General features: G+C 53.3%; 1 protein-coding gene across 1 annotated transcript in view; it reads left to right on the top strand.

The window, feature by feature from the left end:
* Positions 1–26,914, top strand: part of SVOP (SV2 related protein) — a 53,815-nt gene that overhangs the window by 2,323 nt on the left and 24,578 nt on the right. The window contains exons 4-7 of the mRNA XM_062182312.1: positions 2,369–2,454; positions 4,498–4,596; positions 6,808–6,879; positions 13,786–13,910. Coding sequence (XP_062038296.1) covers positions 2,369–2,454; positions 4,498–4,596; positions 6,808–6,879; positions 13,786–13,910 — 382 coding nt within the window. The remainder of the gene's footprint in view (positions 1–2,368; positions 2,455–4,497; positions 4,597–6,807; positions 6,880–13,785; positions 13,911–26,914) is intronic.

Genomic DNA, 26,914 nt, shown 5'->3' with positions numbered 1-26,914 from the left:
AAAGGGACTGAGAGAAAGGTCTTCCTTCCATTGGTTCACCCCCCAAATGGCCGCTACGGCTGGCACACTGCACTGATCTGAAGCCAGGAGCCAGGTGCTTCCTCCCGGTCTCCCATGCAGGTGTAGGGACCCAAGCACTTGGGCCATCCTCCACTGCCCTCCCGGGCCACAGCAGAGAGCTGTACCAGAAGAGAAGCAACCAGGACAGAATCCGGCGCCCCAACCGGGACTAGAACCTGGGGTGCTGGTGCCTCAGGCGGAGGATTAGCCTAGTGAGCCACGGTGCCGGCTAGAGTCATTTTAGATTTACAGGAAAATTGCAAAGCTAGCACATTCAGCTCCTATATCCCCTTTACTCAGTCTTCCCTAAAGGTCAAGACCTTACCTAACCATGCTCTGTTTATCAGAATGAAGACACTAACACAGGTGCACTGTTACCTGAACCCAGACCCGGTGCAAATGTCCCTGGCGTTGTTGTTTTTTCAGTAGTTTTGTTCCAGGATATGCTGCAGCATACCTACACATTACGTTTCATCTTTTATAATTTTTCAAAAATGCTTATCAGCGTACAAGGTACATCTTTGCACAAAAGCAGCACTTTTATGTGGAAAGTGTTCAGACACAGAAATGTCCGAAGTCCTGGAAAATGAGTGTTCGCCAAGATTACTCTGCTAAAAGTTTGTAAGACAACCACTCAGTCTTACCTGCCCAGACGGTACACATCTATCTACACACACACACACACACACACACGGTACTTCGGATAGTTTGTAGAAAACTAAAAGATGTCTATTTTTGTGCAAAAACATCATGCATAACTTTGTTCCTAGTTTGCATTTTCACGAACTTTATGAAGACCCTCCATGTGCATGGATTTCAACCTTTTTTGCACTGAAATGAACTTCTCTCTTCATCCCATGTCCCATAAACATTTTAAAGAACACTCATATGTCTGCTTTTGTCACAGACACGATTCTTCCTGCATATGCCATTCCACAACATCACTTTTTAACTTTATGTAATGTGGAGCTTTTGCCATCTGGGTGCAGTTGGAATTCTGCTTTTAAAAAGTATCAATTTTTTCCTAATTGTGGAAGTAACAAAAATGTTAGAGTCTTCCCCCCTCCAAAAACAATAATAATAAAAAAACCCATGAAGGCCGGCGCCGCGGCTCACTAGGCTAATCCTCCGCCTGCAGCACTGGCACACTGGGTTCTAGTCCCGGTCGGGGCGCTGGATTCTGTCCCGGTTGCCCCTCTTCCAGGCCAGCTCTCTGCTATGGCCCGGGAAGGCAGTGGAGGATGGCCCAAGTGCTTGGGCCCTGCACCTGCATGGGAGACCAGAAAAAGCACCTGGCTCCTGGCTTTGGATCAGTGCAGTCGCAGCGACCATTGGGGGGTGAACCAACAGCAAAAGGAAGACCTTTCTCTCTGTCTCTCTCTCTCACTGTCCACTCTGCCTGTCCAAAAAAAAAAAAAAACACCATGAAGTCTATGCATGGACACATGATGCATAAACACACATGCATACATTTCTTTTTTTAAAAAAAAAAGATTTTATTTATTTATTTGAGAGGCAGAGTTGCGGTCAGTGAGAGGGAGAGGCAGAGAGAAAGGTCTTCCGTCCGTTGCTTCACTCCTCAAATGGCCACAACAGCTGGAGCTGTGCTGATCTGAAGTCAGGAGCCAGGAGTTTCTTCCTGGTCTCCCCCGCGGGTGTGGGGCCCCAAGGATTTGAGCCATCTTTTACTGTTTTCTCAGGCCATAACAGAGAGCTGGATTGGAAGAGGAGCAGCCAGGACTAGAACCGGTACCCATATGGGATGCCGGTGCCACAGGCGGAGGATTAACCTACTGCGCCACAGTGCCAGCCCCCACATGTATACATTTCTAAGAACAGAATCATACTGTTTTGTTGCCCATCATTTGTTTCTTTCTATATCCACCCACTCTTTTATACAGTTGGGTTGCATTTCATAATGTGGATATTCAGGCATTTCTACATAATATTTAACCACCCCACCCCCATTCGTAAGCATTGAGGATATTCCAGCTTTGCCTGCTGTAGAATCTTGCTGGAATATTTTTCTAGGGAAAGTTCTAGAAGTAGCAGGTGCTACCTTGATTGAGTTCACTATTATTATTCCTATTACTGATTTTTTTTTTCTGGAGGAAACAAGAACCAGCAAGTGTGGTAAACACCAACTCACATTTCAGGAGAAAGTTAAAATTAGCATAGGCTCATGGTTGACATTCCAAAATGGTGATGACTCCTAGCAGAGGCCAGGAGACCACTCCAGACACCCCCAGGCTGGGACAACAGCCAGGGTGCATTGATTCCTCAACCCCTCCCCCTTACTCCCTTGCAGATACTTTCATGGTGGAAGATGCGGTGGAAGCCATTGGGTTCGGGAAGTTTCAGTGGAAGCTGTCTGTCCTCACTGGGTTGGCGTGGGTGAGTATTTCTAGGGTGGCAGGGGCCTCAGTGCAGTCTCCAAGGGGCTCCTGTGCTGCTCTGCTGGGTTTCCACGGTCCGCAAGGGCAAACACAAGTCCCTCCACGTAGAGCCTTTGCCTGAGCTCCAACCACGTGTCTGTGCAGTGGTCAGGGGTGGGATTGAGGTGTGTGCTTGGGGGGAAGCCAGGGGCAGCTGGCGATTGGCCTCAAGGAGCTGAAACTTCTCACTAATTGGCCGGTTCTCAAGCCTTTGGGGCTATGGGGAGTTTGTGATATCAGCTTTGGACTTCTCCCCAGAAAACCACGTGCGTGTCCGTCCCGTCTTCTGCTTCAGGGTGCTCACAAATCCTCTTAGATGGCCATGGCAAACGGCACAGCCAGACCTTCCTTCCAGGTGAAAACGGAGGGGTGGGTGCCACTTAAGACATCTGCATCCCATATTGAAGCGCCTGCTTCTTGCCCCACTTCCTCCTCTGCCCATCCAGCTCCCCACTAGTGTGCACCCTGGGAAGCCGCAGAAGATGGCTTAAGCACTGGGGTCCCTGACGGGCACATGGGACGCCCTCATGGAGTATCGGGCTCCTGGCTTTGCCCTGGCCCAGCCCAATTATTGCAGGCATCTGGGGAGTGAACCAGTGGGTGAAAGTGTGTCTGTCTGTCTCCTTCTCTCTGTCTCTCTCTGCCTTTCAAATAAAAGGAAATAAACAACAACAACAAAAAAAAGTTTTAAAAACCAAATGTCCTATAAAAAATTGATTTTTGCGAATGGTCTGAGAGAGCAATTGAATTACACGTTTTTCCATATGGATCATCAATTTCCCTGTGTCATTTCTTCTGCTAATTTGAAAAGCTGCTTTGATCCCATACAGCGTTCCCACGGCTCACAGCTCTGCTTCTGAACTCTCACTCCGTCTCATTATGCGGGCCAGTCCCCTAAGAGCACCGAGATATTTAATTACTGGGGCCTCCTAGTATGTTTCACTACATTAACAGGTCATGCCTGTTGAATACACTGGCAATTCTACATGAACAGATGACCTAGAAACCAAAGACAATCGAGTCCTTAATTGTACCAAGAGAAAAACAAAAAAAGATCATTCTCTCTCTAGCTCTATCAAAAAGGTTTTTCTTGAATTTTAAAAATAGGATCTTTTCCCACTTCAGAGAGTGCTCATATTTTGTAAACATGGAAAGATACACCCCATGCCCCAAGAACGCTAAATGTCTAGTCAATTTCTGCATGGTGTCTTAGCGCTTTAACCACTAGAGCTTTCTTTCAGAGTGTGTGTGTGTGTGTGTTTTAAGATTTCGTTATTTGTTTTTTATTTATTTTATTTTTTATTTTTATTTTTTAACAGGCAGAGTGGACAGTGAGAGAGAGAGACAGAGAGAAAGGTCTTCCTTTCTTTGCTGTTGTTTCACCCTCCAATGGCCGCTGCGGCCGGTGCACCACGCTGATCCGATGGCAGGAGCCAGGTGCTTCTCCTGGTCTCCCATGGGATGCAGGGCCCAAGCACTTGGGCCATCCTCCACTGCACTCCCTGGCCACAGCAGAGAGCTGGCCTGGAAGAGGGGCAACCGGGACAGGATCGGTGCCCCGACCGGGACTAGAACCCGGTGTGCCGGTGCCACAAGGTGGAGGATTAGCCTGTTGAGCCGCGGCACTGGCATGATTTCTTTATTTGAAAGGCAGAGTGAGTCTACAACAGTCAGGGTTGGGCCAGGTGCCAGGAACTCCATCCAGGTCCCCCATGTGGGTGGCAGGGACCCCATTATTTGGCCATCCTCTGCTGCTTTCTTAGGAGCATTAGCAAGAAGCTGGATGGGAAACAGAGGAGCCAGGACTCAAAGTGGCACTTGGATACGGGATGCAGGCATCCCAGGCGACAGCTAACCTCCCGCAGCACAGCTCGGCCCCTTTTGGTGTGTTCTGACTTGGGGTGGGGCGCACAGCAGGTGCAAGAAGGAGTCTGCAATCGCGGACTTGGCCGAGGGGCCCTGGAGGGCTTCCTGCCTCACGGTGCTTCCCTCCTCTCTGCAGATGGCCGACGCCATGGAGATGATGATCCTGAGCATTCTGGCGCCACAGCTGCACTGCGAGTGGCGCCTGCCCAGCTGGCAGGTGGCCTTGCTGACCTCGGTAGGCAGCCAGTGGCTCTCTTCTTTGTGCTCAGTTCTAGCCCCCTGGGGTGTCCTGCGGGATGTCCCCTCTGCTCCTGCTGCCACAGGCTCAGGTGCTGGGAATGGGGGTGAGGGGGGGGAGGGGAGGGGTCCCCAGCTGATGTGCTCAATTACTGGGAACGTGGGACCTCCCCGCACCTATGGGTTCACACCTTCCGAGGACACAGCCGAAACTTCATGCAAAAATGGAACCGCATGACAAGCTCGCCGTGATGTGCAAAGTTGAGCAATCCAGGTGTAGCTTTTTACCCTGAGACATGGTTTCCACGAACATTTTCGAAGACCCCACTCAGATCTGTGTTTTGGGGGCTTAGGCCCCTCCTAGAGGTGTGACCTGGACTGAGACACTTTAGGGCTCTATTTCCCGACCTGCAAAATGCCTGCTTTTCTACCGACAGGCAACAAACATGACCGGTGCCTAGCCCGTGGCAGGGGTGCGTCAATGACACTTTCTGTTTGCAGCCCTCATTCTCCCGGATCCATCCTAGAGTGTAGACACAGGTCTATGCCACTTGCAAGGTGGAGCTTCCTGGTCTCTGCTCCCTCACTGGGTCACAACCATCACCACTTATTGAGCACCTACTGTGTGCCAGGCTCTGTCTCAGGGTTTGGCATGCATGACCTGATTAATTCTCGCAATGCTATGCAAGAGCCGCTGGCCTTGCCCCCAGTTCTGCGGATAAGGAAACTAAGGCATGGGAGCGGTGCACCGACTGGCATAAGGCATGGGAGCGGTGCACCGACTGGCATAAGCTCCCGGGACCTGTAGAGCCGCCGGCCCCAGCCGCTGCACTGGGCTGCCTTCTCTAAGGTTAAGTTTGTACCTGTGGGACACTTAGAGTTGTGTTTCTGTGGACCAGTTAGAATACTGCAGAAGTTGCTTGAACTGCATCAAATACACAAGAGGACAAGGGGAAGGCGTTATTTCTGCTGCAGGAAATGTGGTACAAGGTTACCATAATTCCTGTAATACAGACTCAGTGTGTTCTTACACCGGAATCTCTCTCTTTGTGGGGCAATGGGCGTTTGGGGAGATTTAACTCTTTCAGGGCGCAAGGATGCCACTTGTCCTATGATTAAAGAAACACTACACCCCAAGACAGCTGTTTTGAAATAGTCTTGTTTTAGGTAATCTAGAAAATACCTGAATTAAGACTTTGCAGCCTAAATTGACATGATTTTTTTAAATTGTAGGTTGCAGATAATTTCCAGCACATTGGAATATTTAAAAATTTAAATAAAGGACGTCACTTTAACAAATGTGTCTGGGGCAGGCAATTTGGCACAGTGGCGTAAGCTACTTCTGGTAGCACTGGCACCTCCTATCAGAGCACTGGTTCCAGCCCCAGCTGCTCTCTTCCCATCCAGCTCCCTGCTAATGCCCCTGGGAAAGCAGCAGATGATGGTCCAAGTGCTTGGGCCCCTGCACCCATGTGGGAGACCCGGGTGGAGCTCAGCCTGGCCCAGTGTGGTATTTCATCCATTTAGGGAGTGAACCAGTGGATGGAAGACCCCTCTCAGACCCTTCCTCTCTGTCACTCTGTCAAATAAATGTTTTTAAAAATATGTCCAATGGAACTGAAATATTTATCTGATGCCCACCATCTCCTGTTTAAAATTAATTAATTTTTGAATTAATTTATTTGACAGCAGAGTGGCAGAGAGACTGAGGGATAGACAGAGTGAGTGAGAGAGAGGCAGAGGGAGAGAGAGAGAGAGAGAGAGAGAGAGAGAGAGAGAGAGAGAATCTTCCATCCTCTGGTTCACTCCCCAAATGACGTCAATGGCTAGAGCTGGTCCAGACAGATGCCAGGAGCTCAGAACTCCATCCAGGTCTCCCATGTTGGTAGCAGGGGCCCAGATACTTGCGCCATCCTCCACTGCTTTCCCGGGCACACAAGCAGAGGGCTGGATCGGAAATGGTGCTGGTATCTCAGGCAATGGCTTAATCTGCGGTGCCACAATGCTAGCACCTCAGAATATTTTTGCACCAAAATAAATGTATCTTTCAATTCCATTTTTTTCCATGAGTTTTTGAAGCCCCTTCAGGGGAGCATTTAGAATAGGGTTTGTCCCCAGCCTGGCTCTGCTGTGGTACCTAGGGGTCCCTTTTGTCATTTACTCTCTCTGCCAAGCTCTGTGCTAACAGACGCTGTCTTCGTGCCCACAGGTGGTCTTTGTCGGCATGATGTCCAGCTCCACGCTCTGGGGGAATATCTCAGACCAGTACGGCAGGAAAACGGTAAGGCAACCGCTTCTGAGCACAAGCCCTGTGTTCTTGGGTGACGATATTGACAGGTAGCAAAACCTGTGCTGCTGGGAGGGCTCCTGAGCGGCCGCGGTGCGAGGAGACGCTGCTCCAAGGCGGCCGTGGACTCTGCAAGCCACAGGTGCCTGGTGGGGCCCAGGCATGCCCTCTTCACTATTATTATTTTAGTTTACTGCATGCCCTCTTCACTATTATTATTTTAGTTTACTTGAAGGGTAGAGAGACAGAGATCTACCTTCCACTGGCTCACTGCCCAGATGCCCACAACTACAGCTGGGCCAGGTGGAAGCCAAGAGCCTGGAACTCCATCTAGGTTTCTCACGTGGATAGTAGGAACCCAGCCTCTTGAGTCTGTCTCCCAGAGTTTGCACTGGCAGGAAGCTGGACTCCAGAGCCGGGACTCAAGCCCGGGCACTCTGACCTGGGATGCAGGCGTCTCAAACAACGTCTTGATTGTGATGCGAAGCACCTACCCCCCCATGCGTGTCCATTTCAGAGTCTGGGTGATGCTACTAGTGCCCACTCACATCCCCCGGACACTCACTGATCCCTTGCACGAGGCTGGGGCAGGCAAGGGACAGTAACAAGACTTTGGCTTGTTTGCGAAGTGGGTCATTTCTTGTCCCCAGCAGGACTGAGCGCTGACACCCGTCATGGGAACCTGCTCATGAAGGTCCCTACCTTGTGTGCCTTCCCTCCCCTCTCCAGGCCCCTGCTGGCATCACTGCTGAAATAAACCTTTTGTGCTAGGACCCTTCTCCTGGCATCTGCTTTGGGGGGCACCCAGGCGTGGCAGGAAGCAGATGTGCAAGCCAAGAAGGAAGAACGGAGCTCACAAGTCTCTGACTCCATCAGCTCCTCCAGTGCTCCTTGCCTGCTCCCTTGGTTTTGTCCCCTTTGCGTTGCTGTGGGGTTTGCGCACCTGCACGTGGGGTCTTTGTTTTGGCCTGTGAGGCCAGCATCCCCCTGTAAACACCTGTCTTCTGGGAGTCAGAGACCCACAGAGCCGCTGCTCCAAGAGTGCACATCCTGTAACCCACTCTCTCCTGCATCCCTGTTCTTGTCCCTGGACTGTCCGCAGGCAGTGTGGTGCAGTGGTTACACTCTGGGGCCCTGAGTCAGGTGGACCTCGGCTTGCTTCTGACTTTGCTGCCTCTGTGTGATGGCGGGGACAAGTGACTTGATCTTCTTTTTTAAAAAAGGAGAAGATATATTTTTAAAAATTTATTTGAAAGGCAGATTGAGTGAGTGAGTGAGTGAGAGAGAGGTAGATGGATCTGCCATCCATGCTGGTTTAATCCCCAAATAATTGCAATGTCCAGGGCAAGGCCAAGCCAAAACCAGGAGCTATAAATCTATGCTCATGAAAGTTGGGCCTAATGTAATCAGAGCTTTTGTATCACTCAGCCTTTTGTCACTTACTACCTGAGACAGCTATGCAGGAAGGCAGGAGGTGTGTTTCAATTCGTGTCAGTTTTGGAGGTTCACAGTCTAAGATCGAGCTTCTGCCTTGGTTCCACCATCTGGTGAGGCTGGAGGAGTGTGTGTGTGTGTGTGTGTGTAGGATCTGGGGTGAGCTGGGAAGCAGAGACAGGCAGGGCCCAACGTGGCTTTCACAACCAACACTCTTGTGAGAATTACCTTCTGAAGGCACATCTCCAACAACCTAAGGGTCTCCCCACAGACCCCCCTCCCAGATGCCATAATCTGATCATGCCTTGCCCTTCCTAACCCCGATGCTGGGCTTTAACTTCTGCATGAGCTTGGGAGGCTATGCCAGTTCAAACCTTTAAAAGAACCGCAGGGCTTAAAAACAATCACAGCCTCTTCCAGGTGCTCTGTGTGGCTTCTTCCTGAGTGGACAGGGCACATGGGGAGGGACGACTCACTCCTCAGCCTCCAGCTAAAAACACGTTCTGCTTGCTTGTTCTTGCAGCAAACACACACACACACACACACACAAGGCAGCAACCAGAAAGGGGGGGGGGTGTCCACTGCTCTCCCAGTGCTGTTATCTGATCGCTGATTTGCAAAGCAGCGGGGAGGACAGGGGAAAAGAAGGGCAAACACTTTAGTCTGGAGTCTCCATCTGCCACTGGGGCACTACATCAGGTGAATTTCCATTCTTGGTACCCTGGTTCCTCATGTGGATCGGAGGAGGCTGGGCTAGGTGACAGCTGATGCTAATAGCTGCCATCTACCGACTTCCCAAACCAGAGTGCAGGTGTGGTTTTTCCCCCTGTGCCTGTTCCAAGTAGAGCATGCCAGGAACACTGGTTTGAGGGAGTTGGAAGGTTCAATGGCACAGTGCTCTGATCGATTAGTGATGTCTGCCATGGGCGAGATGGCACAGTGCTGTGATCGATTAGTGATGTCTGCCATGGGCACAGGCTAGAAAACTATTGGATGAGTTTGTCCTTGACGAAAGGACTGTGCCTGTTTCGTCTACTGAGGTGGCCCCGGAGAATGCAGGCTTGGCTCACAGCAGGCAGTAAATTCTTCCTGAGTGGCTGAGCTGGGACAGAAGAGAATTAGATCTTCGTCTCCAGTTCCTGCCACTCTCTGGCCTCCCAAAACCAGTAGCTGACTTAACCAATGAGTGTTCTTTGTTCACCTGAAAAATCCACGGAGGGATTTTCTAACATAGGATCCTTATTTATGCTCTTGGCAGGGGCAGCAGCTCCAAGGGCGTCCCCAGGATGGAGCTCTAGGAGGAAGCCATGAACTTGGATAGTAAAACATCCACAGGGTGGGCATTTGGCCTGCATCTCACATCAGAGGGCCTGGGTTCGAGTCCCCCCTCCGGCTCCTGGTGCTGGCTTCCTGTTAATATATGTCCTTGGAAGCAGCAGCGATGGCCCAACTAGTTTGGATCTTGCCACCCACGTGGGAGCCCTGATTTGAGTTCCTGGCTCCTGGCTTCAGCCCCCTGCTCCCCTAGCCACTCCCCAGCTATTGCAGGTACTAGGGGAATGAACCAGCAGATAGGTGCTCTCTCTACCTCTCAAATAAATAGCAATTTTTTTTTTAATTTTTGACAGGCAGAGTGGACAGTGAGAGAGAGACAGAGAGAAAGGTCTTCCTTTTGACGTTGGTTCACCCTCCAATGGCTGCCGCGGTAGGCGCGCTGCGGCCGGCGCACCATGCTGATCCGATGGCAGGAGCCAGGTGCTTCTCCTGGTCTCCCATGGGGTGTAGGGCCCAAGCACTTGGGCCATCCTCCACTGCACTCCCTGGCCACAGCAGAGAGCTGGCCTAGAAGAGGGGCAACCGGGACAGGATTGGTGCCCCGACAGGGACTAGAACCCGGTGTGCCGGCGCCGCAAGGCGGAGGATTAGCCTAGTGAGCCGCGGCGCCGGCCGCAATTTTTAAAAATTTGAAAAGATTTCATAGAGAGGTTTTCAAGTAACGACATTTGCTGAGTTGTGACTGCCTTTTGGCACTTGCTAGAACAGTAGTTCTCGCTTTGGGGAAGGAGGCACCGGGCTATACCTGGGGACATTTCTGGGTTGTCATTCAGTGGGTAGAGGCCAAGGATGCTACTAAACACCCCGACTGTATAGGACTGGCCTCAGCAGAGAGAGTTGCCGGGTCCGGGACATGGTCAGTGCCGAGGTTGGGAGACCAGGCTGCAGGGTCCCTGTGCAGATAACACTGCCGAGTTGCAGCACTGGGGAGAGTTAGCTCTTCCTCCTCTCTTCCTCTTCGTACTGCATCACCTGGGACAGCTCACCCTCCCTTGAGTTTTTACCCAAGGGGCTCCCCTGGACAAGGGAGACACTACAGCATCATTGTGAAAGGCATGGGCTCTGAGGTCGGGCTGTGTGCGTTCAGATCTCAGCCCTTCCACTTCCAAGGCTGCGCAACCTTGGGCAAGTTGCTCCATCTCTCCGTGCCTGTTTTCTCCTCTGTGCAAGCACAGCAATAGTCTCCTCCCATAGGGCTATAATGAGGAGTAAAAGGCCTTGAACATGAAACTCCGCACAAAGGAAGAGTTCTGTTACCGTTACTATCATGAGCCAAGTTTGCGGTGCCCACGGATGGCAGCGCCAGCATTAAAGACAGGTGTATCTGCCTCTGGCCCTCGCATCCTTCATCCTGACCTTGGCCGCTGGGAGACAAAACTGAATCAGCCCCCAGAACTCTTGCTTGCCAGAGAGATGAAGCTCGGGGTGGGAGAGCTGCCCATGGGGTGTCCTGCCAGTTCCCCCGACTGCCTGGCTAAATTCCACACCCAACGTGGAGCCCGAGTGGCCGGAAGTGAGCAGCGAAAGCATCAGATTGTAGAGCTGCCTCCTCCCGGCCCTGGATTCTGGCCCAGCCTCAGACAGGACGGCTCAGGCTCAAATGGTAAAGTTGCTCGTGAACTCCAGAACCTGGGCCAGACGGGCAGCTGGCGAGCCTTGGCAGCCATGCGGGAGCTCCTCCATCTGCCTTGGCCCGGCTGGGAGGTTTCTGTGAGGGGCCCTGCTGGGTGACATTGCGGGGCTAGGAGTCACCTGCAGGACCTTTTGCAGCCTGGGGGTTTGTGGCCGCAGCAGAGAGATGAAGGTTGACTCTGAGTGTGTGGCCTGGAATGTGAACACGATAGGGTTCATTGTTCATTGAGCAAGGTCACCCTGGGGCAAGCTACTTGACCACTGTGGGCCTCAGTTTCCCCGTATGTAAAACAAGCTGATAGAAGGCACTCCAAAGAGGAAGGATTCAATAAAAGTGTCTGTGATGGGCTTGGAGCTTCCAGTGCACACTCAGCACTCCATAACTGGTGATTGCTATTGTTTGGGGCTCAAAGGAAGAAAAATTCAGGATATGGCATGGCCAAGGCCTCTGCCACCCACGTAGGAGACCTGGGTGGAGCTTCTGGCTCCTGGCTTCAGCCTGGCCCAGCCCTGGCTATTGCAGGCATTTGGGGGAATGAGCAAGAAGATGGAAGATCTCTCTCTCTCTCTCTCTCTCTCTCTCTGTGTGTGTGTGTGTGTGTGTGTCTGCCTTTCAAATAAAATTAAAAACTTAAACTCTCTTCCCTTCCTTAAAAAAATGAATGCCCATTGACTATGCATCTCCCTGTAGCCCAGTACGTACAAGACGAATGCATGCTGAAGGAAGCAAGGAACTGACTGTGTGTCGACGCTGGGCAGGAGGGCTCTGGGCTGATGAGAAGCCCTCGGGCCCACGGGCAGCTCTTGCACGGGGCTTGCTGGCGGCTGGAAAGCTCCAGCATCAGCGGACAAATGCAGAGCCAGCTGGAATCTTTTGTGAGCAGACAGGGCTGGGGAACGCTGCCTGGCAGGGCATCAGGCAGTCCCTCCCCCAGCAGCCCCGGAGGGAGGCTTGGCCCTCTGTGTCCAGCCCCGTGTCCTTGTGTCTTCCCCTCTCCTTCCCTCTTGCTCTTTCTTCTTCCCTTTGATTTTCTCTGTCGCTAAATATGTCCCATGTCTGATTCGAGACTCCTTGGGTTCCAAGGAAGAAAATCAATCCTTATTAAACTAGCTTAAACCAGAAGAGGGGATTCAGTATCTGGGTGGCAGGTACCAATTTCGTAGCTATATAAAAATTTATTTCATTTAGTTGAAAGGCAGAGTGGCAGAGAGAGAGGGAGAGATGGAGAAGGAGATCTCCCACCCACTGGCTCACTCCCCAAATGGCTTGCAACAGCCAGGGCTGGGCCAGGCCAAAGCCCGGAGCCAGAAACTCCATCCAGGTCAACATCTACCCCTGATTACAGCTGGGTTTATAATTGAGTATTACCAGTGTGGTTCCTTATATTTGCCCCATTTAAAAAATGTTTTTTAAATTTTTATTTGAAAGACAGAATTACAGAGGGGGAGAGGGAGTGGGAGTGGGAGAGGGAGAGGGAGTGGGAGTGGGAGAGGGAGAGGGAGAGGGAGAGGGAGAGGGAGAGGGAGTGGGAGAGGGAGAGGGAGTGGGAGAGGGAGAGGGAGAGGGAGAGGGAGTAGGAGTGGGAGGGGGAGAAGGAGTGGGAGGGGGAGGGGGAGAGGGAGAGGGAGAGGGACAGGTACAGGGAGTGGGAGAGGGAGAGGGAGAGGGAGAGGGAGAGGGAGAGGGATTTGCCTTCTGCTAGTTCATGCCCCAAATGCCCACAACCAACACGGCTGGACCAGGCCAAAGCCTAGGGCCAGGAGCTCCATGCAGGTCTCCCATGTGGGTGGCAGGACCCCCAAGCACTTGGGCCATCATGTGCTGCCTTTGCAGGTGCCTTAGCTGGAATCTGGATTGGAAGGCAGGAGGCAGGGCGGGACTCCATCCCGGGCACCCTGATATGGGTGCAGGCACCCTAAATGTCAGTTTAACCTGCTGTGCCACAACGCCTGCCCCTGTATTTGACCTTTGGAAATCAGATCTCTTTACAGACAGACCCTGTGAAAGCAGACAGAAGCCGACGCGGTCCATCAGGGACTCGCATGCCCCAGGCAGCGTAGCCATTGCCGACAAACTTTCCTGCATGAGTGACTTTGTAAAGTTCGGGTCCAGCAGTGTTCGTCTTCCTTTGGTTCACCCTGGCAGATCTGGCTGTGCCCCCCCTCACCAGGGCTCTCATAGAACAGGGCAACAGGTGCAGGCAACCAATCAGAAACAGAGCTTTCTGGTGCACCACCACTGGCCAGGACAATTGAGTTGGTGAGTGACACAGGACAAGTCTGTCATGTCTCATGCATATCATTGGGACCACCAAGAGTGGCCCACAGTTTCTTCACCAACCTGCTAGAGGTCGGCACCAGCCAGAGGACCCCTGACCTCCTGCTGGCCTGGTGGGATAGCTTTAGTCTGATCTACTGGTGGCTTGCAGCAGGTGCAGGGGCCGCGCTACCTGCAGGTGCGGAGAGGCCCTCGTGACTCGGTGTCTCGCTTCTCCACAGGGGCTGAAGATCAGCGTGCTCTGGACCCTGTACTATGGCATTCTCAGTGCTTTCGCCCCTGTGTATAGCTGGATCCTGGTGCTCCGGGGACTGGTGGGCTTCGGAATCGGAGGGGTCCCCCAGTCGTAAGTAAACACCCAGCTCTGGAGCTCCAGCTGGGCAACCCGTCAACTCCAGTTGACCTTCCATCTCCGTGGGTTCTGCCCCCACGGATTCAACCAACCACAGATCAAAAGTCTTTGGAAAAGCATTTGTGTGTACTGAACACGTATGAACTTAATCCCTTGTCGTTAGTCCCTAAACAGTACCAAGAGCCATGCACATAGCATCTATGTTGTGCTAAGTATCATAGGGCATCTGGAGATGATTTAAAGAATACGGGAGGTGTGTGCAAACACCGCACCATTTCAGAGGAGGGATTCGACAATCTGCAGGTTTTAGTGTCTACAGGGGACCCTGAGGGCTGACTGTGAGGTTTGTGGCCTCCGGGGGGTGCAAGGATGGCTACCCCAGCCTTCTGCTATCAAGGAGCTGTGCTGTAGCAAGAGGATAGCCCTGTTAGCAGTATTGCACCGAGCACAACAACAATGGCTGGAAGGTGACAGAAGTGACGGAATCAACAGTAGGAGAGCCGGCATCACTTTGACACATGGCAACAAGCAGGAGGGGGTCCTGTAGTGTCACCACAGCCTCCCTGGTCCAGGTGAGGAGCTCAAGACTCAGCAGATGAAATCACAGTGTGGAAGTGGCCCTCAGGCCCCGCTCTGTCGGCCAACAGCATCCATGCTCTTAAAAAAAATTTTTTTTGAAAGGCAGAGAGAGAAAGAGACGGAGAGATCTTCCATCTGCTAGTTCACTCCCCAAATGACCACAACAGCCAACTCAGGGCCAGAATGAAGCTGGGAACCTAGAACGTCAAACAGCTCTCCCATGGGAGTGGCAGGGGCCCAAGCACTTGGGCCATCATCTGTTGCTTTCCCAGGAGCATTAGCAGGGAGCTGGATCCGAGGCAGGGCAGCCAGGACTCAAACAGGCACTCCCAAGTGGGATGCCAGCATCGCAGGCACAGGGCACCCCCAGCATCTGCGTGCTCCTAACCAACCCAAAGGCTGCCCTCCCAACCTCTGAGCTGAGTGTTGTTGGGTTGTTGCTGTTATTGTTTGAGGTACTGAGTTTATTTGGACTTGGCTGATGAAGCCAGTTTCTCCTGGGTATGCAGGGGCCCTAAGGCATTGGTTGGCCAGCTCTGGAAGGGCGGTGCAAACCCGACCTTCTGATCAGTGCTGTGAATAAAGTTTTATTGGCACATCCCCATCAGTGACATGTCAGCTACGGTTGATCCTGCTCAGTGACAGAACTGAGTAGTCTAGCATAGACTATACAGCCTGCCAAACCCACGTGGGTACCACGGGACCCACTGTAGAAAAGTGTGTTGGATCCCACCAGCAAGTACAATGGTATCTAGTGAGGGTCTTCAAAAAAGTCCAAAAAAGGACATACCGTGAGAAACTTATGCACGGATTCCAGAAAATTTCTGCAGAACTTATCCTGATGGCCTTTCCCATGAGCTTTTGGAAGTAGCCTCCTATCTCGTGCCTCCTGCTGGGCAGCACCGTTCCCAACAGTCTCCCTGTGACCTCCACACTTCCCGCAGGAGCTCAACTCTGCAGTAAAACCCCGCTTACAGACACAGACATGGAGGCCCAGGGAGGCTGACGCTGATGCCCTCCCTCCAGCAGGGGGCAGAGCTGAGCCACGAGCCCCAGAGCCTCAGCTCTGCCTGCCGTAGTTTCATACTTTGCCATGCAGGGTGCAAAGATTTGGGTGGACATGGAAGGGGGTTGGGGAACAGTGTGGGGACTCCCTAGGATGGGAAGGGAGGAAGCTGTCACCCAGGCTGAAGAAGGCTAGAAGCTCTGTCTGATCAGCTTGTAGGGGTGAGATCTGTGAGGATTGAAAGCTGGGGTTGCACAGGTCCACCAGGATAAGCCTGATAAAGACCTGGAAGGTCATGGGGAGCTACGGAGAGCTCTTGAGCAGCAGTGGTCCTTTGAAAGTATCCATGTGGCAGTGGTAGGAGGCAGGAGCCCGCTGAGATAACTTAGGGAGATTTTGTGAGAGGGCCAGGTAGGCCTCTTGTAGTCTGTCTCTCTAAGAGGCAGAGAGAAAGACAGAAGCCTCCATTCACTCCCTGAGTGCCTACAGCAGCCAGGACGGGACTATGGCCAAAGCCAGGAGCCAGGAACTCTATCTGGGTCTCCCACGTGGGGGGCAGGAACCCAGCTATTTGAGCCATCACTTGCTGCCCCCTCCTCCCCCTGGGGTGGGTACTCATAAGCTGGAATCTGGACTAGGAGCCAGGGACTCAAATCTGGGCATTCCGTTGTGGGACCTGGGTGTGGTTTTTTTGTTTTTGTTTTTTGTTTTGTTTTGTTTTTTTTTTTTTTTTTTTTTTTTGGACAGGCAGAGTTAGTGAGAGAGAGAGAGAAAGGTCTTCCTTTCGTTGGTTCACCCCCCCAAAATGGCTGCTGCGGCTGGTGCACTGTGCCGGGAGCCAGGTGCTTCCTCCTGGTCTCCCATGTGGGTGCAGGGCCCAAGCATTTGGGCTATCCTCCACTGCACTCCCAGGCCACAGCAGAGAGCTGGACTGGAAGGGGGGCAACCAGGACAGAATCCAGCGCCCCGACCGGGACTAGAACCCGGTGTGCCAGCGCCCCAGGCGGAGGATGAGCCTAGTGAGCCGTGGCGCCAGCCCAACACTTCTTGAGCATCACGATGGCCCAGACACAGGCTAGGGTCTGGGAATCAGCAGTGAGCAAGACAGACGTGGGTCCTCATGGAGAGTAGCATTGTGGGAAGTAGACTCTGGGACAGTTCTCGGCATCAACACCTGTGGGGGAGGGAGGGAGGCCGGGCCTGGCTGAGGGAGAAGCTGAGGTCGGGGGCCGCTGTGCCATCTACAGGGCAGGGCTGGGAGGCTTTGTTCTGCTGGGGCCATCTGGGGATTTATAACGTCATTCGCAGGCGACACAAAATGATCACTTAAAGATGAGTCTGCTGTAGATTTGCTGAATTCCTGGGCCTGCCTGGGGTTGCCCAGTGGTTTCCCGAGCTCTCTATGGCTCGTGGGCCAGATGTTCCCCACCCCCGCCCCCACGGGGGCTCAGAGGCTGGCAGGGCCCTTCAGAGTTGGCCAGGGCCAGGCATCAAGCCAGGGTACTCCGCTGTGGGACACGGGCAAACCAGCTAGTTTCTTAACCAGCAGGCTGGATTCAGGCCCCACTTGTCCATCTGATACCATAGTGGGCAGGGGAGTGCCAGGAGATGTGCCGTGTCTCACCTGGCGCCCACTGTGCGGCAGCAGCCCCACCTCCTCCTAGTGATGGACATCAATCCAGAAGGCTGGCTCCTTTTCTTGCCTGTTCAGTTCTGGCCACAAAGCCCCCGGTTGGTGGGTAGCAGCCATCGCTCACAGCCCACTGGGACTCTTGTCTTGTGGCCCAGGGCCAACCCTCCCCTCTGGGGGCCAGGGTCTCTCTGCCCATAAGGCCAGAAGTTGCAGGAGGTGGGGCATACACAAGCTCCCCACAGTGTGTCCCTGGGAAAGAGGACAGTGAAAGCCACCCCTACTGTAAGCCCTTGGTTTCCAAGCCTGTGTACTAGACACACAGCACCACCCGATGGTCATTGTCTTCAGCGTGTACCCTTTTTGTACTTGGCATCACCTCCACACCGATGTCCACCATGGCATCTTCCAAAGGCCAGGCCAGCAGCGTCAGGGCAGCACTGTATGTGATAGGACCAGTGGACTCCGAGGTCGTGCGCCCACTGGGGGGCAGCTTTGCTACCTAGCAGCTCCTCTGGTCCCATGTAGGGTCCTGCAGATCCTGGGGCAGGGCCAGGGGCAGGGCCAAATGCTCTGTAGGCCCCCTGGGTGTCGGTGCCAGCTGCACCTTTGTGGGCAGGAAAGGCTAACGAACGCCTGGACCGTGCGCCCATTCAGTCAGGATATAAGACTGCTCTTTCCAATACGGAAGGTGCCCAACGTAAATAACGTGCATACTACTGGGAGCCTCGGGGCTGGTCCCATCCTGAGGACCCACACCGGCTTCTGTGGCTGACGCATGGACTCTGTGGCCCTGGAAGAGGCAAGACCAGCCTCGGAGGGTGGGGACAGGGCCGGTGCAGCCCTCTGAAGCTTAGCAATCTGGCCGTGGACTTGCGGGGCCTGCAGGTGTCACAGGCGGGGCAGACTGGGAGAGCGCACTCGCGTCGTCTGGGAGGGAAAGGCTGACTCTGCCATCGCGTGGTGACGTCACCCTGGATTCACAAACCAGAATCCAAGGCTATGAATCCTGGCTCCGCTGCGTAACAGCTGCGTGACCTCGGGCAAGTTACCTTTCCACACCTCAGTCTCCTTGTCTCTAGAATGGGGAGAACATCCCTCCCCGCCATCACGGGGTCCCTTAGGATAGACAACGTTAGCCCACATGATGCTGCCAGCACAGTGCCCGTCTGAGCCACTGAAGGCTGTGGTTAGAACTCAGTGTCACCGCGATGGATGGAGGACTCAGCCCATCACCGTGGGAAGAATGAACCGGAGGGGAGGAGCTGTGAGTACGGACAAAGGCTCGAGCCACGTGGACACGGACAGGACGGCGGGGGGCGCTCCCTCCTCCTGGGCCCTTCCCCCCTCCCTTCTCACGATCCATTCCTCCAGAAATCCACAGAGCCAGACAGGACGCCTCCTCTGGATCTGCAGCACATTTCAAAGCCATGGGAGCTTGGAGCTGCGGCCATTAGCACATCCACAACGATCAGGCTGAGCCTGCAGGGCTGGTGGCCGGCACGCACACTCCACTTCGGGGAGTCCCGGCCGGCACAGCCGTGGCCCCATGCGCGAGCTGGTCGTTGACCTGGCGCTGTGCTTTCCGGTGCAGGGAGGATGCACTGGCGGCAGCTCAGTTCCTTCCCTGGGATGCTCAGGTGGACGCCAGTGCCAAGAGCCTCCCCCCAGCCCCCTGGCTTCTCGGAAGAGGAAGAGGAAGGAGCCGAATATTCAAAATGTCTTCTGAGGCCCTTCCCGCAGACAATGGGATGGGAAGAATCGTCTTGCATCTCCCCTTCTTCCAAACTTCCCAGAAACGACAGACAAGTGATAGGAAGCAGACTAGGGGGTGGCCATTGTGGTGCAGCAGGCCCTGACGCCTACGTCCCGAAGCGGAGTGCTGGTTCCAGTGCCGCCTGCTCTGCTTCTGACCCCGTGTCCTGCTGAAGCTCCTGGGAGGTAGTGGCGACGGCCCAGGGTACCTGGGCTCTTGCCACCCATGTGAGAAACCAGGCCGGAGTTCCAAGCTCCTAGCTTTAGCCTGGCACAGACCTGGCTGTTGCCACTTGGGGAGTGAACCAGCAGATGGAAGATCTCGCTCTCTCTCCTCGCATTCTGCCTTTCAAGTGGATGAAAAATAAGCATTTAACACAGAGACACAGAATAACCCTGTGATACTGCTAGAGAGAAAGACAAGGCTATGGCAGCAGACCGGAAATTTTGAGGAACTTCGGGAAGATGTAGGCAAAGGAGCCCAAGCAGAGGCTCCGCCTTCTAAGACAGCAAAGGGGAGGAGCTATCCCAGGAACCTCCCACGGGAGCCCACATAGGGAGACAGCACTCCAGAACACAATACAGGACCCCGGCCAGCAGGGGGCGCCGGTGCCCCTCACACTCATGCTGTCAGGTCCCTGGTTTGCCTGCCTGCTCCCCACACATCAAATCTCACGCTTCTCTCTGATGATGTAGGGGAAAAAAAAAATCCCTAACTCGATGGCTCGCCCTCTACCCTCACAACACGCTTTGGACACGTATGTGGGATGTTTGCCCGGTCACCAAGCAAACAAGGCTCCTGCAGCCGGCACCAGCAGGGCATCCTCCGATGCGGTTTTCAGTTCAATTCTGACTCCGAGAAGTTAGGCAGCCCCCACCGCCCCCAGACCCTCTCCAAATGCCAGCAAGCGCCTGGGCTTGCTCTCCCTATGCGTCTGACCGACCGGCCATAAAGCAGGGTTCTACACCTTTTTCTGGGGTTCAATGACTCTGCCAGGAAGGTACAGAGGCCTCAGGGGACACCTGTGCGGTTTGTGGGCTTGTGACAAAGCACGTTACAAAGGCTCCAGAGGAAGAGACGCGTAGGGCGAGGGGTGGGGAAGGGGCACAGTGCGACCCCTGCTGCAGGGGCCCCAGAATCCCAGAACCTCTGCCTGTTCAGCCACGGGACTTCCCCTTAACCTGCCCTTCCTCGTTCTTATGGAATCTTTGTGTGATTGATTACATTGTTGGCCATTGGCAACCAACTTGACCTTCATTTTTTTTTAACCTTCATTTATTTGAAAAGCAGAGCGAGAGCGAGAGCCAGAGCGAGAGTTCTCCAACCACTGGTTCCCTCCCCAAATGCCCAGAACAGCCCAGGCAGGGCCAGGCTGCAGCCGGGAGCCAGGAGCTCATTCCCGATCTCCCCCACATGGGTGGCAGGGACCCGAGTACTGAGCCATCACCTGCTGCCCCCTAGGGTGTGCGTTAGCAAGAAGCTGGGTCACAAACGGAGCTGAAGGGCCAATGTCGGGGTGCAGCAGGTTGAGCTGGCGTCCCATATAGGAGCACTGGTTCAAGTCCCGGCTGCTCCACTTCCAATCCAGCTCCCTGCTGATGCACCTGGGAAAGCAGTGGAAGATGGCCCAAGTGCTTGGGCCCCTGCACCCACGTGGGAGACCCGGATGGAGCTCCTGGCACCTGGCTTCAGCTTGGCCCAGCCCTGGCTGTTGTGGCCATTTGGGGAATGAACCAATGGATGAAAAAACTCGATGTGTCTGTTTATCTCTCTCTCTTGTCAATATGCCTTTCGAATAAAAATAAATAAATCTTAAAAATCCGAGCTGAGACGCGCACCCAGGCACTCTGCTGTGGGATGCAGGTGTGTCACAATGTGTCACAACGCCCAGCCCACAGCTGAGGCTTTAAAGCAGCGAAGTGACACGTACAAGGCCACACACCCAGCCAGTGGCAGAGCCGAGATGTCAACATCGTTGGACCGAGCCTCGCTTCTTGAGGACTCCACGGGAGAGCTCCCCTGTCTGCAAGGAGAGCAAAGCAAGACAATAAGCAAACTCACGGAAGAAATATTTAGTCCCCAAAGACAGCCACCTTCACTCTGGCTGTGTCCATAAAATAATTACAACTTCATTACACGCCGCTCTTCTCTGGCTGTGACGACGGCTCTCGTGGGCTCATTATCTGGAAGCATTTTGTCAAAGACATTTTTACGTGGTTAAAGGTAATTAAGAGTCTGCAGTCGTTTAGAATACCCCATGGCAGCACCACATAAAACCGGGTGAATTAGGTTGTGCTATATAATTTCCAACGGCTTAACCACAGGAGTCTTTATAACTGCACCCATCCACTTCCTGTTGCCAATGCTGCAGTGCCACACACAGGTGACTTAGAAAGAAGGGAGGTGTTTGACTCACAGTGGTGGCAGAAGGCAGGGACCTGTGAGACCTGGCGATGGCCTTTGTGCGGGCAGAGTCCCGCGGGGGCACCAGAATCGTGGGAGGAGCGGGGGAAGACAGGGAGTGCACTTGCGTGTGGTCTTCTTAGAAAGTCACCTGTGGGGCCGGCAGCCCGTATGGGCGCTGGTTTGGGTCCTGGCTGCTCCACGTCCCATCCAGCTCCTGGCTAATGCACCTGGGAAAGCAGCGGAGGACGGCCCAAGTGCTTGGGCCCCTGCACACACGTGGGAGACCTGGAAGAAGCTCCTGGTTTCAGCCTGACCAAGCCCTGGCCATGCAGCCATTTAAGGAGTGAGCCACTGGGCGGAAGATCTCTCTCTCTCTCCAAAGTAAAATCAACTTTTATTAAAAAGAAGGAAGAGGAGGAGGAGGAGGTGGAGGAGGAGGAGGGAGAGGGGAAGGAGCAACCACCTGTATTCAATCCCGGGGCCTCAGCTCTGATGAGGTCATGTAACCTGGCTCACGTCCCATCCCAAAGCCCCAACTGTAAACACCGCAGGCCAATTAAGTTTCCATCCTCCTAATAGCTCACCGTGGGGACCGAAATCCAAACCCTGAAACCTGGGAGCACACGTGCTCACCACGGCCAGGACGAGACCTCAGGAACTGCAGCACACACACAACCGTGTTCTTGTTTTCTCAGAGCATAAACTTCCCCCTTTTGTGTGTTGATGGGATAACGTGTTTTGAACTTACATTATCGTCCAAGGCTTAAGGACCCTACTGAATAGTGAGAAATGAGAAGGATGAGCGAGCAGCAGGGCCCCAGGCAGGGCCCCAAGCGGTCATCCCACGAAAGGAAGTTCAGCTTCACCCAGCTAACACAAGCTTCAAACTCGCTGCAAATCCCCAGCACCATGGCGAATCTGATTCCTCTCCATTTGGTGGACAAAGATTTAAAGCACAGTTTGATAAAACCCTGTGTTTGCAGCAAAGCCGGTAGACACGGGCATTTCTCTTATCTTGAGCTTTTTATTTTAGCTCCCCATATACCAGTTATTAAGGATAGTTCTCTCCTGTCCGCTTTTCCTTTCTCTCTTCTTTCCTTGCTCTTAGTGATAACAATAACGACCTTAGTAGCAACCATAAAAATGCAGCTGAGCGCTCACCGAGTGCTGGCGTGGTGCCACGTGTCCTCACCCTTGCTCCGTTGAACAACCCTATTACCCCCATTTGACAGTTAGGAAAGCTGAGGCTCAGAGCCCCTGCCTGAGCTGCCTAGGGTCGAATGGTTTTTAGAGGGATATAGGGGTAGAGGGGTAGCTTTTGCTTGTAACAAACTACCCCACTGCTCATGGCTTAAACCAGTGATTAGTTAACTCACAGTTCTGCAGCGGGGCTGTCTGAGGCTCGTTCTGTCTCGGCTGGGTGTGCTCACGTGTCTCCGGTCAGGTGGTGAAGCAGGCTGTGGAGCTTCGTGTGGGGCTCCACGAGCTTCCGCACCTGGCCACCTGGGCAGGGGCCCCAGATAGCAAGCAGAGGCTGCAAAGCCCCCTGAGGCCCACACTTGGAATGGCACATGTCACTTCTGCTACGTTCTGTGGGTCAAGGCGAGCCCCAGGAGCCTCCCCAGGTCCAAGGGCAGTGGGCACACACTCTTGATAGAATGCGCAAGGCAGCAACAACTCAGGGAGGGACAATGCAGGGGGCCACGCCTGCCCAACCAGGTGCGGCCGGGTTCCAGTCCGGGACTGGCTGATGCCAAAGCCATGTTGAACAATTGTCTCAGACGGGTTCAGAATGTCTTTGTGCAGTCAGAAAACCCTGCTAAATCATGCGTGCCCAGGGGGCCCCGGGCCTGTGGATGGTCCTGGGAATGGAGAGTGCGTTCCTCTTTCCGGGGAGGCAGGTCCCGGGAACCACAATTCATCACAGAGTTAATCAGAGATGTCGGGTAATCACACTTCCTAAGGAGCATCAGGAACGAAGCACGCTTAATTCAAGCAAAAGCGTAAATGCCGCCTTCCCTCTTATCATTACAAATCATACATTTTTTTAAAAAAATTGGAAGCTGCAAATAAGCCCCCCAAAACGAGGAGCACCTCTGGGAGCACTAGGGCCAGCGTGTTGTTATTTCCACTAGAGGGCGCTGTGGGCCTCAGTAGTCACCACTCACGGAAGTGGCAAACGGAAAACCAGTGCTGACCTGGCTTCGGCTTTAGCTGCTCTTAAAGGTTGGTTCCCGCGGTAGCTGCGCCCCTGCTGCCCCTTGCAGCTTGCCTGGGGGCGTTCAGAGGGGCTGGCAAACCTGCCCCGGCGCTGCTGCTTCCTCCCAGGACTTCCTGAAATGCCAAGTGGAGACCCCGGGTCATTTCTTTCCAAGCGTGTGATCCAAATGCAAGCCTCTAATGGCCCCCGTGCTGTAACGGTGATCAGCTGCCTCTGGGCGTTGCTAATGTCACTGCCCATTCTTCCATTTTCAGAGCGATTCTAATAATTGGCAACCTCTGGCTGAAGATGAACCTGCTTACGTTCACAGTGAGCTGCTATTAAAAAAAAAAAAAAAAAAAAAAAAGGTGTGGGGCTGAGGGTGGGGCCCAGCAGCCAGGGTGCTTCCCGCGGCACCGTTTGCAAAAGCAAGAAGTTGGAAACAACCTAATTACTAATCACCAGGGCGTGGAGGAGTACGTGGTGAGCCAGCCACAGTGAGGAAGCTCATGCAAGCTGTTCAAAATACTGCAGTAGTGCTCACTGTCTGCGTTACTATGGAAGGTGTCCCCATGTGGTCGCCTGGAAAGCAGATCCTGGCTGGGAGGCTCCAGGGCGAGACCGGGCGGCACACGCTCCACACTGCCCCACTCAGGATGAGGGCACTGCCTTCTGCTGAGCGCCCCCCCCCCCCCCCCCCCGCCAAGGTTTAAACTCTCTGCCATTTCTGGCCGACCTCACAACGCAAGCTGTCGTGACCGGAGAAAGTCCCGGTAACAATGGGGACAGCGGGACAGGCACTGAGCCTACCAGTTGAGGACAGTGGGTAAGATGCCTGTGTCCCATATTGAGTGCCTGGGTTGATGGCTGGCTCTGTTCCCTACTCCACTTTCTGCATATGCACCTGCAGGGACAGAGCCATGGTGGCTTAGAGTGACGGGGTTGCTGGCACCCATATAGGAGACCTGGATTGGGTTCCTGGCTCCCTGCTTTGGCCCCGCCTAGTACAGACCTGGCTGTGCAAGCACTGGGGGAATCAATTGATGAATGGAATCCTTCTCTCTCTCTCTCTCTCTCTCTCTCTCTCATTTGTGTGGGTGGAACACCACCAGGATGCTGCATGTATTGGGAGAAAGAAAGAAGGCAGGGAGGGAGGGAGGGAGGAGGGAGATGAAGGAGAGAGAAGGGGAGGGCAGGAAAGAAAAAGCAAGAAAGAAACAAGCTATTGCTTGAATTTAGCTGTGCGCTTGTACAGAGAAGGGGTTTGAAGGCTACAAAGCAAGCTGCGGGTGGTTCCAGCTTTGGGGGCGTGGACGGAGGAGAGGAAGCTCTGGGCTGTAGGCTCAGTGTGTGTGCAGGTCCTTGACGTCTAAGCTTTGCCCTTGGGATCTGCTCCACTACACCTTGCAGAAGGTTAGCAGTCGGGCTTTGCATTTAGCAGGAGGAGTGTACACAGGGTGCTCTCATTTGCATGTTGATTGACTTTTAAAAATACCTTGCAGAATACCACGTCAAAGAAGTCATCACTGCCATGTCTCGCAAGTGTAGCCAGCTCGGTCCCCTTTCTCCACGCTCAGGGAAGGGGAGTTGCTCGTAGGTTTTGTTCAGAGAGGTGCTGGGAGAGGTGCAGGTTGGATTGGCCACCTTGGGAGCCACCTTGGTTGTCTCTATTGGAAGTCTCAAAGCCAAGCGTCCCCTCTACTTAGGGAAATCCCTCGTAGGAAACCGTGCAGAGATTCAGCCTGAAGATGTTCAAGGAAGTGTTGTTTATGCAATGGGGACACCGCCAAGGAGGGAGGTGGTGGTGGGGCCATGCAGCACAGGCAGAACTGGGCTGACAGTTCATAAGCTGTGCAACCCTGGGTAACTTCTCCGACACAGGTAGATGCAGACGGGAAAGTGGGGTGAAAGTCACACAGGCACACAGCGGGATCTATAATGACCTGACCCCTTGACTGTTACTTAGTGAGAAGATCCATGGAAACATCTAGAACAGTGCTTGGCGCACACCAAATCCTCAATAAAAGGTAGCTCTTTAAGGAAAGTGAGGTTCATGTGTGTGATGGGTTGTATGGGGTGCTTCAACAAATGAGTGGAAGAGGGAATTGAAAGCTAGATTGAATCAACCCAGATACCCATCAGCTGATGACTGGATAAAGAAACTGTGGCATAGATGCACTATGGAATACTACTGAGCCGTAAAAAAGAATGAAATCCTGTCTTTTGCAACAAAATGGATGCACCTGGAAACCATGATGCCAGTAAGCCAGTCCCAAAATGACAAACATAATTTTTTCTCTGCCACTTGGTAGTGAATATAGAATACCAAAAAAATATATAGGAATGAGATGGACATTTTGTGATTTGATTGCTGGATTTTTTTAAAAGATTGATTGATTGATTTGAAAGAATTACAGAGAGAGAGAGTTTCCATCTGGTGATTCACTCCCCAGATAACCTCAACAGCAGAGTGGGGCCAGGCTGAAGCCAGGAGCCAAGAGCTTCATCTGGGTCTCCCCTTGGGTGCAGGGGCCCAAGGGCTTGAGCCATCATTTGCTGTTTCCCAGGTGCATTTGCAGGGAGCTGGATCAGACATGGAGTCAGGACTGGAGCTCGGGCACTCTGCCACGGGATGTGGGTGTGCCGAGTGGGTATCTTTAAAAAAATTATTTGTTTAAACATTTATTTATTTTATTTGAAAGTCAACTACAGAGAGAAGGAAAGAGAGACAGAAACAGAGAGAGGTCTTCCATCTGCTGATTCACTCCCCAGATGGCCTCAATGGCCAGAGGTGAACCCATCCAAAGCCAGGATCCGGGAGTCTCTTTCAGGTCTCCCATGTGGGTGCAGGGGCCCAAGCACTTGGGCCATCTTTTACTGCTTTTCCCAGGCCACAGCAGGGAGCGGGATCAGAAGTGGAGCAGCCGGGACTTGAACCAGTGCCCAGATGGGATCTCAGCATCGTCACAAGCAGTGGCTCAACCTGCTACACCACAACACGGGCCCCCCAAGCAGATACCTTATGAGCTGCACCAAATGCTCACCCTTCAAGATTCTTAAGTGTGACCTCATCTAGGGATTGAAATGAAGGGAGGGAGGGAGGGAGGAAGGGAGAGAGAGAGAGAGAGAGAGAGAGAGAGAGAGAGAGAGAGAGAGAGACCAAGAGATTAAGAAAGAGAGAACATAGAGAGAGAGAACAGAGAGGTGGAGGGAAGCTACTACAATACTGAAGACTAGAACTCCTGCAGCTTTTCCTCTGGTTACCCAAGGAATCTCCCTGCTCTGGACAGAGGTGCCTTTGATCAGAACCTTGGAGAAGGCCTTTTCCTGTGCTCCGGTCTCAGGGGAATTGCTGAGGTCAGCTTGCAACAGGTGATGCAGGGGAAGCTGTCAAGCAGGGACTGGGCCCCGTGCAAGGGAA

Source organism: Lepus europaeus, chromosome 23, assembly GCF_033115175.1.
Source record: "Lepus europaeus isolate LE1 chromosome 23, mLepTim1.pri, whole genome shotgun sequence".
Classification (NCBI taxonomy): Eukaryota; Metazoa; Chordata; class Mammalia; order Lagomorpha; family Leporidae; genus Lepus; species Lepus europaeus.
This window is presented reverse-complemented; position numbering and strand designations above follow the sequence as displayed.